Here is a 13,799-nt window from a genome sequence, read left to right on the forward strand (position 1 = left end):
TTTTTTTATTGTGCGGTGAGTGCTGGCTCATCTTGCTTTAAGCTGCACCCTCCACCCCTAGAGCACTCTCAGCCTTCCTGCCTTCCAGGAGGGAAGATTTAGGGCTTTAACTCTATATTCCCTAACGGTGGGAGAAGGGGGGAGAAAGCACACCGATCATCAGTGATAGTCATTTTTAGGATGGGGTCTACACTGGCCCATCCAAAAGCTCACAAGTTTTTCTGCCCCTCTTGGGGGGCAGATTCAAATCAATAAATCAATAGATTTGTAGAGTGCTTCTTGTCACCCATGAGAGTATCCGGGTGCTGGCAGGCTCCAGTTGTTTAGCCACGTCTTCAGGGACATTCAGAACTCTTAAAGAGATGGGGAAGTCCAGAGTTGAAAGGATAGCTTGTTCCATGTTCTTCGTGCATAGGTAGAGAAAGGCGTGACCTCTGTATCTGCTATATCGGATGCAGGGCATGAGGGTTAGTGAAAGGGAAGCAGAGCGGAGGTATTTGATGGGCTGATCAAAATTCAGGTGGTTCTAGTAGGTGGATCCGCATTTGTATACGGCCTTGTATGTGTGAGTCAGAAGCTTGAACTGGCACATTTTCTGTACAAAGAGCCAATTAAATTCCTTGAGGTAGGGGATGATGTGGGTTCATCTAGGGAGATCCAGGACAAGTTTGGCTGCGATTCTCTGTAATCGACGGAGGAGGTGAACTGTGATCACTGTGTAGATGTAGTCTAGTTGGCTGGAGATGAGGGCCTTGGTGACGGTGCGTCTTGAGCTTTGGGGTAGCCATTTGAAAATCCTACAGAGCATGCACAGAATGAAGGAGCAGGAGGAGGAGACGGAGTTGACCCGAGTGATCATGGTTAGTTTGATGTCCAGAAGGATGCTTAGGTTCCTAACGTGGTCAGTTGGGGTAGGAATATGTATGAGTTCTGAGGGAAACCAGGATGCATCTCATGGAGAGCTATTGTTTCTGGAGATCAGTACCTCTGTCTTTTCTGTGTTGCACTTCAGGCAGTTGTCCTTCATCCAGTTGCCAATGTCTGTCATGCAGTTGTCATGCAGTTGTGGCAGTTGGTGGTATCTTCAGAGAGGGAGAGGATGAGTTGTGTGTTGTGTCTCGTTGGTGAAGGATATGATATTGAGTCCATATGTTTTGCCAATGCTGTTCAGAGGTGTCATAAAAGTGTGGAAGTAGAGTACTCCACAAATGATCTCCTTGAGTTCAGAGGTGAAGGTGGGAAGACAGATTTTCTGCGTTCTTCCTGAGAGGAAAAAGGCGATCTATCTGAAAGCAGTTCCTATGTTGTGCAGCCTTGTGATTAGTGTTTGGTGGGAGACAGTATCAAAGGCTGCCAAGAGCTCTAAGAGGATCTTTTCGGTCGAGTAGGGCTCTGATGTCATCAGTAGCCATGATGAGGGCTGTCTCAGTGCTGTGGATGCTGCGGAATTCGAATTGGGAGAAGTTGAGTTGGAGGTTCTGTTCCAGATGTAAGGAGAGTTGTTGGTTGATGGAGTTTTCGAATACTTTGCCTGGGAACAGGAGCAGAAAGATTTGTTGGTAGTGTTTGAGTTCCCTGAGGTCTGCCAATGGTTTCTTTAGTAGGGCATCGGCTTTTGCATGTTTCCAGTCTGTGGGAAAAATGGCTATGGTAATTGAGGTGTTGAACAAGGTGGTGAGTACGTAGCCGGATTCTGGCTTTGCCTAGGTGGCGGATGTGATGGGGGCTTGGGTTGGTTGAGGCCCCTGAGAAGACTGAGTTTATGATGGAGCTGGTATCCTGTGGGGCGAGATGGCTCTATTTGGTTAGTCAGTGTCTGTGGTGGTAGCATGGTTGCTTAAAGAAGTGGGTGGTCTTGGGTTAAGGATTGAAGTTTCTGTAGATGTTGGTGATCTTCTCATGAAAGAAGTCTGCAAGGGTGTTGCAGAGTTCCTGTAAGGGGGTTATGTTGTTTGATGCAGCTGAGGGGTTAGAAAATTCTTTGACAATGTTGACATGTTCTTTGCTGTTATTCAAGCTTGATTCAGTGCGTGAAGCTCAAGCCTTTTTCCTCAGTTCTCACAACAGTCTGTGGTAGAGTTTGAGGGCTGTCTTGAAGGTGGTCTTGTCAGTTGTGTCCTTGCTGGTGCACCATCTTCTTTCCAGTTGTTAACAATGTTGTTTAGCAGTTCGGAGGTCTTCAGTGTAGCAGCTAGCCTGCATGGTGGACCTTATGTAGGTGTTGTTACTGATGGGAGTGACACTGTTGGTGCAGGTTGGTGATTCAATTGTTGAAGTTTCTGACGTTGTGGTCTAGGTTTTTGGAGGAGATGGGGTGGGTGGTGTTGCAGGTGTTCATCTATGTGTCCATTGAGACTTTGCTCCTGCTGCAGTGGGGGCATTGGGCAGACTGGGGACAGAGGTCTGTAAGCTTATAAACTTGAAGTGGACAATGGAGTGGGTGTTCCAGGTGTGTTCCATGATGTGACTGTACCTAAGGCAGTCTCTGGACGTAATGAGGGTATCTAGTGTGTGTCCTGCAGTGTGCATGGGTTTGTGGACCAGTGGGGTCAATCCGATGTTGATCATGCTGTCGAGGAGGTTGGTAGGTTTGATGTAATTGTAAATGTCAAAGTAGCTAAGGTGATGTCATTTGTGGTAGTGCATTGGATTGATTCCTTGTGTTTAATGGCGATCCCTCTGCCAGGCTTGTTGATGTAGTTGCAGTGGATGATCTCGTATCCTTTGGGTATTGCGGATTGCAGATTGGTGGATTTGCCTCCTATTTGCTGCCTTCTCAAAAATATGCAAAAAGTGCAGTTTCCACTAGTGGCAGAATTCCAGAAAGTGCTGTGAGTGTAAAATAAGGATTTGCTATCAGCTCTCGCACCCCCTGGCTCTGTGGTATTATAGAAGGGGCAGCGGATTATCGTGTGGCCTCTTCCACAATATAGAGCATGCTGGTGCACGCTATGTCCTTGCAATTATGAGGGGATGTTTCCTCATTTACATCAAGTGGGGCACATGACTGTTGTGGCATCAGGCTGCACTAGAAGAATCAGAGAGTATTTTTGCCTCTATGGGGAGGTAAAATGGAGTCTACTCCACCCCCCCGATCCTCCACCCTGCCAGGCTATTTTTCAAAAATACTACCACGGAAATCCCTCTTTTTTCTCTTGCCATGGGGAATGGCTCCAATATTTGGACTCTGGGTTAGCCAGCACCAAGGAAACCCTACCAACACTGGGAAGTTCTGAAACTTAAAGGCAGAAATTCAAGGTAGGGTGGATTGTGTGATCTCAGCATGCTTCCCTACACAGAAACTGCAAACCTCAAAAATATGCCTAAAACGTCCAATTTACTCTCTCATTCCTTGGGAGATGTATGCAACATTTCGGCCCGGTGTCATTCTCCACCCAGGGAACCCCAACAGCATGGAAATCTGGGAAACCTAGAGACCCTGGGAATCCACTGTGTGGCTTGTGTGGAACCCAGCACATTTGCTTGGTCAGAATGCCCGGCAAATTTCATTGTATGGATCACAAAACACTCTTTTTCTCACAAATAGGAGATATGAATCTCTGCACTTCTAGCCAATTGCTAAAGTCTTTCTACCTTGCATTCCCACACTTATCCAGATAAAAACACTTCCCCCATGAGAAGATGGATCTAATTCATTTTGTAGGGATGGACCAAAGCTGTAACTACGTAATGACCACATTGACTACATTGACTTCACATATTTTTGACCTCTTCCTGCTTTGGCAATAGACTCACATATGAAAATAGAGTGCTGTGTTTATCAGAAACAGTGTATGAATGATTGACTGTAGAATTTATGTCAATCTGCATATATTTTCTTGAACCTTCATCACAGAAATGAGAAAAATCTGTGATTTCTGAATAAGAAAGCCACTCCACCCTGGACTCCTCCAGGTATCTAGTTCACAAAAACATCTAGGATTGGTAGCTTTCCCTGGGTGATGACAGTTAATACTGCAGCTACCCACATCCTTAGAAAGACTGAAATTCAAAGGAAAACTCTTGATGTCTCTATGTTGCATTTTGAGGCTTTTTGTATGTCATCAGTGATATTTGAACCCAACCAAGTGGAGTACTATGTTACCCCCACCCCAAATAAATGGGACCAAAGTTGTTATGCCCACTGGTGGGTAGATAGGGCAATTACCCCCGATCTACTCCGGGGAGGGGGGGAGAAGAAAGCCTACTAGATGCCAGGGAATTAAAAAAAATAGTGGGGTTGTGGCTACCAACCAGTATGGGCATAGTTATGCCCCACCCCAACTGAAGAGGGCAACAGTCTTTCAGCTCTTCCCCTGCATACCAAAACATCTTATCCCATGGCAAGCAAGAGGACATTTGATTATTTTGTGTTTTAGTTTTACATTTGGGCCATGAGAGCTTGTATAACTCTCAAAATCGTTCCACTTGGAACGGTGAGGGCTGCACTTTTTGGACTTTGGGACGCTGCAATGTAGAAAAATTTGCAAGATCTAGAAACATCTGAAAACTAAACATCTGGGTGAGTCCAGGGTGGTGTGCTTCACATGCACCTGCACCATTTTCTTGACCACAATGCCCTGCAAACCTCCAACTTTGCTGGAAATCACACATTTTACCCACATTTCTGTGATGGAACCTTCCGGAATCTGCAGGAATCCACAAAATTCGTACCACCAAGCATTGTTGCATCAATACCAATACAAATTCTGCCCCACTTGTCAGCCTAAATATGCTTTTTTTCAAACTGCCCTTTTGGACCCGCTTTGGTTCCCCCTCAATTTCGACATATTTTTGGCTCTTCTCTGTCACACAAGTGGGGAATCATTTTTACAGGGAGACTGAGGGGAACGTTGGGTGGTAGGAAATTTGGCCCAGTACCGTGATCCCACACAGAAATGTGGAAACAATTTTATTTTTTAGCTGGATCTGAGGTTTGCTGAGGATTCTGGGTAAGAAAACACTGGGGGATCCACGCAAGTCACACTTCCCTGGTCTCCCTCGGGTGTATAGTTTGCAGAAATGTTTGAGTTTGGTAGGTTTCTGTATATGGCTCCTGAGCCCAGGACCAAAAATGTAGGTGCCCCTCCGCAAAAATAGGTCGTTTTATATTTGATAATTTTTATGTGTCCACACAGTGTTTTGGGACATTTCCTTTCGCGAGCGCTAGGCCTACCCACAACAAGTGAAGCAATATTTTTATCTGGAAACTTGGGGGAATGCTGGATGGAAGGAAATGTGTGGCTCCTTTTAGATTCCAGAACTTTCTATCACTGAAATGTGAGGAAAAAGTGTTTTTGTTTGCCAAATTTTGAGGTTTGGTAATGATTCTGGGTAATGGAACCTGGTGAGAGCCCCACAAGTTACCCCATCCTAGGTTCCCCTAGGTGTCTAGTTTTCAGAACTGTCCAGGTTTGCTAGGTTTTCCTAGGTGCCGGGTGAGCTAGAGGCCAAAATCCACAGCTAGGCACTTTGCAAAACAAAGGTCAGTTTTCTTTAGGAAAATGTGATGTGTCCACGTTGTGTTTTGGGGCATTCCCTGTTGCGGGCACTAGTCCTACCCACACAAGTGAGGTACCATTTTTATCAGGAGACGTGGGGGGAATGCTGGGTTGAAGTAAATTTGTGGCTCCTCTTAGATTCCAGAACTTGCTATCACCTAAATGTGAGGAAAAAGTGTTTTTTTGCCAAATTTTGAGGTTTGCAAAGGATTCTGGGTAACAGAACCTGGTGAGAGCCCCACAAGTCACCCCATTCTGAATTCCCCCAGGTGTCTAGTATTAAAAAATTTATAGGTTTGCTAGGTTCCTTTAGGTACCGGCTGAGCTAGAGGCCAAAATCCAAAGCTAGGCACTTTGCAAAAAAACAGGTCCGTTTTCTTTGGGAAACTGTGTTGTGTCCACGTTGTGTTTTGGGGCATTTCCTGTTGCGGGCACTAGGCCTACCCTCACAAGTGAGGTACTATTTTTATCAGAGACTTGGGGGAATGCTGGGTGGAAGCAAATTTGTGGCTCCTCTCAGATTCCAGAACTTTCTAGCACCGTAATTTGAGGAAAAAGTGTTTTTTTTGCTAAATGTTGAGGTTTGCAAAGGATTCTCGGTAACAGAACGTGGCGAGAGCCCCACAAGTCACCCGATCCTGGATTCCCCTAGGTGTCTAGTTTTAAAAAATGCACAGGTTTGGTAGGTTTCCCTAGGTGCCAGCTGAGCTAGAGGCAAAAATCCACAGCTAGGCACTTTAAAAAAACCCACGTATTTCAATGTAAAAATGTGATGTGTCCATGTTGCGTTTCCTGATGCGGGTATTAGGCCTACCCACACAAGTGAGGTACCATTTTTATCGGGAGACTTGGGGGAACACAGAATAGAAGAACAAGTCTTATTGCCCCTTGTCTTTCTCTACATTGTTTCCTTCCAAATGTAAGATAGTGTGTAAAAAAGATGTCTATTTGAGAAATGCCCTGTTATTCACCTGCTAGTATGGGGGCCCCGGAATTCAGAGATGTGCAAATAACCACTGCTTCTCAATACCTTATCTTGTGCCCATTTTGGAAATATAAAGGTTTCCTTGATACCTATTTTTCACTTTTTATATTTCACCAAATGAATTGCTGTATACCCGGTATACAACGAAAACCCATTGCAAGGTGCAGCTCCTTCATTGGCTCTGGGTACTTAGGGGTCTTGATGAACATACAAGCCCTATATATATCCCCGCAACCAGAAGAGTCCAGCAGACGTAACGGTATATTGCTTTTTAAAATCTGACATGGCAGGAAAAAGTTACAGAGTAAAACATGGACATAAATGGCTTTTTTTTCACCTCAGTTTCAATATTTCATTATTTTAGCTGTTATTTTCTGTAGGAAAACCTTGTAGGATCTACACAAATGGCCCCTTGCTGAATTCGGAATTTTGTCTACTTTTCAAAAATGTTTAGCTTTCTAGAATCCAGCATTGGTTTCACACCAATTTCAATCACTAACTGAAAGGAGGCTAAAAGCACAAAAAATAGTAGAAATGAGCATGTCCCAGTAAAATGCCAAAATTGAGTTTTTCTGATTCAAGTCTGCCTGTTCCTGCAAGATGGTGATTTTAGCAAACCCTTTGTTGATGCCATTTTCAGGGGGAAAAACACAAGCCTTCTTCTGCAGCCCTTTTGTCCCATGTGTTGTTTAAAAGAAACAGAATGTTTGCTGTATTTTGACTAATGTATTGGTCTCCTCCAGGGGAACCCACAAACTCTGGGTACCTCTAGAATCCCTTGGATATTGGAAAAAAAGTACTCAAATTTGGCGTGGGTAGCTTATATGGACAAAAAGTTATGAGGGTCTAAGCGCGAACTGCCCCAAATCGCCCAAAAAAAGCCTGGCACCTGAAGGTGAAAAGGCCTGGCAGCGAAGGAGTTAAATACATTTTTATTTATTGCATTGGACTTTCAGGGCCCATCAAATATAGGCTTCTGACCCACTCACGGTTTGGGGAAATACCAGCCTAAGAAGTACACATTCCTCCCACCACCTCACTGTGATTGTTTATATCACATGCCCAAAGCGCTTTTGTCTGTTGCATGTATTGAAATGTCAAATTCATCATTTGCCAGCGGTTTTTGCCATGCCCAGTGCTTAATTTGTGCTTGTTGTTTCCGGTGCGGAGCACTTGCACTTATTTTTGAGGGCCGGCGCTTATTCTTCTGCCTCAAGGATTTACTGCGAGCAAAATACATATGTGAGAACGAAAAAGCGTCACAATAGGAGAAAGCAGAAAGCTGCAGGAGTGAACTGAATGAACAGGAAGTGGCTGTAAATAGATTAAAGAGGTCCGAGAAGGCTTCAGGATAACACTGCCTAAGTATTCCGTTTTCGCATATTTAACTGCAGCAGCCCCGTGTTTCAGAAGAGAGCTTTGCGCACCTGCACCTTTATATTTACAAATTAAGCACTGGTCTTGCCATCTATTTACATTTGGAGTCGGGTAAAAATGAGGTAAGATGACGTTGGAGAGCCACTTGGGCCCATGATCCATCTGAGAAAAAAGTATTCTGTTGTTCAGCTGAATGAACATTTTCTCTCATTGCCACTTCTTAATTCTATGGCAATTGCGCAGGATCCCTCAATGGAGACTCATTGAGCATCAGCATGCAGACCTGAATGTGAATAGTTATGTCTGCATGCGGACGTCATGAAATGCGATCGAGGAAAGAATAAACGAAAACAAATGAGTAAACAGATACTGTACAAAGCAGCAACCCCCGTGTCTCTACCGTGCAAAATGATGCTGTAGCAAATGCGAAAACAATTGTGGCAATTAGTCAATGACATCCTGTGCAAAAATCTATAGAGATACCCACGAGACGGGCTAGATAGTGGCCACTATCAGCTTCCCTACTTCCAAAGTAATTTCGAAAGCGACATGTGCTATAATAATGCTGATATCATTATTTTGCCTCTGTCTTTTTTATTGTGCGCTGGCACAGCCCATTGATTCTGTGATGGTGACTGATTGGAAAGGCCTATTTGTTCTGCTATCTGATGACACTGCTGTTACTGTGAACGAATGCGCTGGAGGTTGATTCACCTTGCTATCTCTTCCTCCAAAGATCACAAGTGATGTCTCTTTTCCACCGCACATGAATTCCAGGCCAAGGCCTGCGCAGACATTGCCTCATTTAGACGCCTACATAGGGCTGCAACGTGTCATGTTACCTTTACATGTGTTTTCTAATCAGAAACTGCGTCCTATAAGTACTTTGTCATTCATGCGGGTGACCTTTTGTACAGCAGAAAATAAATGTTTGATATGACTTGTATCTGTATTGTAAACATTCTAATAAAATGTTTTTCTTTGTTTAATAGGAACTTGTAAAGCACACCGGTGATTCAACGCAGAAAGCAAATCTAAAACTAGCACTGGATGCAATGAAGGTTAGTGAAGCGGTATTTTGATGCCATACAATGAAATTACTGACCTGCTTTACTCTGCAGGAGGCATCGTCTTAAAACACGATTTATAACATTTAACATTGAAAATATTGTATTCTGAGATCACTTACTTGATAGGTAAGAACCAAAGCCCCAGATTGTGAGGGTAGTCGAGATAAAGACTATTTAATACACTGCCAAATATAAATTTGTCCGGGTGAGTTGTTTACTGCTGCTACAACGATCTCTTATTTTGAGCTCTCGGTGGAAATTAGTAATTGCATATGGAATCATTGTTCCCTGCAAGAAATTTCGAATGCATTGGGTTTTGTTGCACATTTCACCCTGTAAAGTTTGGCAAGTTTGACGTGCCCATATTTTCCTGAGTGCTGTTATAAGGAAAACTGCAAAAGTGCAGCATAGGCCGCTTTTTGTCAAAATAATTGCATGGTTAGGCTAGGCACCGTTGAAGAAAACACAAACCTGCATTGCATAACTAAAGTATTTTATACGTTTTAAAATGTGTGTTGATTTTTTGCACACTCTTACACAAGTTCTAATTACCAAGGTTCATTTAGGAGGTGTTGCAAGACACAAGATTGCTGCAGTTACATGGAAGTAGAGCAAAGAAGGAGGCTAGGGCCATTGCCTGACCCAGAGGCAGTCAAGCCATACATAGTAGGTGTTTGGAAAACAGTGCTGAGTTCTTCAATGTCTCTGTTGATACCAAAGCCTCCTGTCTTCTCCAAAGGAGACATCTTAGGAGTTGAAATTCTAAAGACAAGAGGCACCTTGGTTTTATTTATTGGATAAATACATCAAAATAAGCATCAGTTGCATTTCATTCAGCAACCTGCACAACCGTACTTTCTTGGCACTGCCAACCAGATTCTTGTGTTGTAGGGTGACCATCCCAGTCTGGGACATGATGGACGCTATTTCCAGTCCTGAACTTTTCACCTACAAGTCATTGTTTTCAGGTGTGTTATTCTAATTCAATTGAAGCAAATTACGACTTCAACACCCAGGATGCATTGGGTTTTCAAATGAAAGAAAGCCCAGGACTCGAAAAAGTGTCCATAATGACATGGAGGTAAGTGGTCACTCTAATGTGTGCACCCTGAATATTGACTCCTAGATATCATTTGGATGTTCTGTATGAATTATCAAAGTGATTTTGAAAATAGTGTAGGCTATCTTGTAATGTTAACCCTAGTGTTTGTGTACCCAAAACTCCAGTATAATCCGAAGTCTTGGTACTGTAGATCCATGTTTCCTCATGCCTAAGTGTGTATCATAAGGGATTAATTAATGACAGCCATTCAGGAGCAGAGGGACGCAACTCAAAATTACATGTTCAGAAAATGGTACCACTGACCGGAAAACACAGTTCTTGATTTATAGTATTGGGATACACAGACTGTTATGATTGGGCACAATACAACTTCTGATAATTGGATAGCTGGATGAACTTTCTACAATCTTAAGTGTATGACCAAGGCAGGTTCTTTGGGTATTCCCACTGAAGCATTATGGAAGATTGTACTATATATTGGAAATGTCGACAGTTTTCAGGGTGTCGATATTCAGACACATTTGTTAAACCTTTCAACACTAACACCCAATTCAAGTCGATATGAGTCATGAAATAAGTTGGAAATGTGTCCTGAACATCACAATTCTCTTGAGCATCTAGGGAAAGGGTTTTTCAAGAAGAGGGAAACTATCCTGGCTGGAGATTTTCTGCTCAGTGAGCAATCTGTTTCTGGAGGGTTAGGGCGACAGACTTATTCCGGGGAATGTACGGACGTTGTAATTTTTCCTATAGTAACCATAGAGATGGAGCTGTGAATCATTTGAGGTGTTCACATCTATTCAGTTATAGGCCTAATCCCATGCCTATGTGGCGTTCCGCATTTTGGGTGAACCCTCATTTAAATTTGTGCTAGTCTTAAAGCAAGATAAACACAAGTACCAGTCAGTGCTGTATTTGTGCCTGCACCATAAACCATATGCAATCTACAGGCCACAGTTTTGTATTTCATTAGAATGAGTGAGTCTTTTATAGTTCAAAGGGCAGTGAATTGTGTACCACTGAATTGCTTAATAGTAACAGCTGGTAAAGTAGGGTGTTAACACGTGATCTGTAAAAGAAAATGCAATATTTAACATTAGGTAGAAGTGCTTATATCTCATGGCATGTCACAAGCCTGCCAATGCAGTGTGTCTGATGGTCCAATGTGAACTCATACTGCGTGCGTTCCATAGACTTCAATGTCCACAAATCTTTCTGATACGGACAATGCAGCAGTCTTCTTCCAAAGACTAGTGAAAGAATGGAGGATGGGGCTGCAGACAACCTACTCAGATGTCTTACCCGCACATAGCGGCTCCAGGCTCATGCATGGCTGGCCATGCAGTAACCAGGGACAACCACAGTTTTTCTTGAATATGAAAAGGACAGTAAAGATGAATGTCTAGGATATGTTGTCTTTGATTTAAAGTTGTGTACATGGAGAACCCTCCTTTTGAATTCTTCATAACTGTATGTGATCTGAGACCCCAACTCTGCATAGTTTTGCTCTGAAAAGGAGATCTTGCCATATCCACTCTGAGCTTACAGATGGAGTTTATAGATGGCAGCCAAGACTTTACTTTTAAGGAATCGTTTGGATCTTTCAAAAGTCAACAAATGGAGAGCAATTTTGTTATACAGATGTCAATACATATTACCCTTTCTGGACTGCACCCTACAAAGTGTGGGACAGAATAATGTGTCATGAAGAGTCAATCCAAGATTGAACCTGGTAGTGTGAGCTAGAAGTATGTCCACAAGCAACCCATGCCTCTTAAGGTGTGTTGTTCTGGAAAGATGCAACACATCTTAAATCTTAAATAAAATAAATGATACACTTGCTTGTTCTCACTGACTTATGGCTTTTATTTCTGTTGCAGGACTTGGCTCAGTACGTAAATGAAGTAAAAAGAGACAATGAAACTCTTCGAGAAATTAAACAGTTTGAATTGTCTATCGAGAATTTGGTGAGTTTTAGTCATGAAGGTTAGTTGTTGTTATGCTAATCGAATGTGTTTTATAAGTGTCAGTGTGTGCTGTCTTTTCTTGTTCCGCCAAAGTAAGTACTAAGATTACGTTGCATTATGTTTAAAGAGCACACATATCAGATGGAGTGTTCTGATTCATTACCTTGCAGGGTAGAGTGAATGAAACGTTGTTGGTGAAGTTAACGCAGAACATAGGATAGCTTTTCTTTACACGAGGTGTGCAACAATATTTTACTTGCAGTTGTCTTGCATGTATATGCATTCATTTTTTGTAGGGTATTGGGATAGTCACTTTCTTGTGTTGAGGTACATAATATAAATGTATGAGGAGTTGGGAAAAGTTTATCAATACTAACAGTGCTTAGTTTGAGCGCATGGTTGAGGGTGGGCACACAGGCACTCCTTTTTGGGGACCAGCACTTATTTTTCCTCATCAGGCATTGACAGCGAGCAAGGGAGAGAAAAACACACCAAACAAACGGGGAATAGAATGACAGAAAACAGACAGAAGGGAAGAAAGCAAGAACTTAAGAGAGAGAGGAAGGGACATGAAGGTCTAGTAGTGGATAGAAGAGGCATGAGGTACATTTAAGATTTAGCAGCTTCTGAGTAGAGCTTTGGGCACCAGCACTCATTCTTTTACAAATCAAGCACTGCTTACTAATATGTTTTTACCTTCATAGGTTTATAGTTTTCGAGATTCGTGCAGTAATATTTGTAGGGTGATATTTAGAATACAGTGTGCTGGTAGAATACCGTCCCCAGGTACTATAGACTATGATTACTTGTAGAATGCTTCTCTACATTGCAATATTATGTTTAACCTAAATACACAGTACTTGATAGTAGAAAATCAGTCTTTGCATGTTCCCAGTGGGCTTCTTAGGCAGAAGGAAATCCACATTTCTTTGGCCATGGATTCTAGTACAAAGTTCTACCTATACCAAAAATACCATTTGCTCTAAGGGGCTAATTTGACATGGGACGATTTGCTAAAGCTAGTTATCTACTTGTATAGTCATAAACAACTTGTTATATTAATTATTGAAGGACTGTATCAGCGGTTCAATGAGAAACTTGCATGATAACTCAGAACATGCATAGGAACTCTTGGAAAAACTGAGTGAAATGATTTGGACATAAAAAACTAATTCACACTAGATCATGTGTCCCTAACACATATGCAAATGTGTTTTTCACAGAAAATGCTAAATGAACATTGGCAAAAGACATAGTTTAATACGTATCGACATAGGTGCCCCATCGATTGCTCCATTTTTCTGCTAGATACATTTCTTCTCAGTGGAGCTTGTCTATACGTGTGATTTGCCTTAGTGGCGGCATGTGCATTTTTCATGAAGGCATCCTGCAGCGCAAACTACAATCAACATTGTTGCAGATAACCTTTGGTGTAAGGTGGAGCACAAGTTGCACAGGAGTAAATAATGATGCCTGCATTGCAGCTAACTATTATTGCAACAGCCCTCAGGCACACTTCTGCATCATATTCATCAGAACCCGTTTCACATTGCTAGAAATTATTTTCCACAGGTTCTCTGAAATCCGTAAGATGTTAAAATCAGGACTCTGTCTTGCTACATTGCACACAATGCAGCACATTTGAATGAATCAGGTATGAAGAAGATGGTTGAATGCCCGTTTACAATGTTTAAATTGAGCCGGTGGGGGTCACTGGCATACATTTTTGGGCAACAGCACTTATTTTTCCTGCATCAGACATTAACGAGAGCAGGAGAGGGAAAAGCACACAAAACAGAAAGAGTGAGGAAGAGAAAGAGAGAAGCCCCGTCACAG

General features: G+C 42.5%; 1 protein-coding gene across 1 annotated transcript in view; it reads left to right on the forward strand.

Annotated features, from left to right (window-relative positions):
* VAV3 (vav guanine nucleotide exchange factor 3) overlaps positions 1-13,799 on the forward strand; it is a 1,144,177-nt gene that overhangs the window by 531,630 nt on the left and 598,748 nt on the right. The window contains exons 11-12 of the mRNA XM_069232407.1: positions 8,856-8,924; positions 11,877-11,963. Coding sequence (XP_069088508.1) covers positions 8,856-8,924; positions 11,877-11,963 — 156 coding nt within the window. The remainder of the gene's footprint in view (positions 1-8,855; positions 8,925-11,876; positions 11,964-13,799) is intronic.

Source organism: Pleurodeles waltl, chromosome 4_2 (assembly GCF_031143425.1).
Source record: "Pleurodeles waltl isolate 20211129_DDA chromosome 4_2, aPleWal1.hap1.20221129, whole genome shotgun sequence".
NCBI classification, from domain to species: Eukaryota; Metazoa; Chordata; class Amphibia; order Caudata; family Salamandridae; genus Pleurodeles; species Pleurodeles waltl.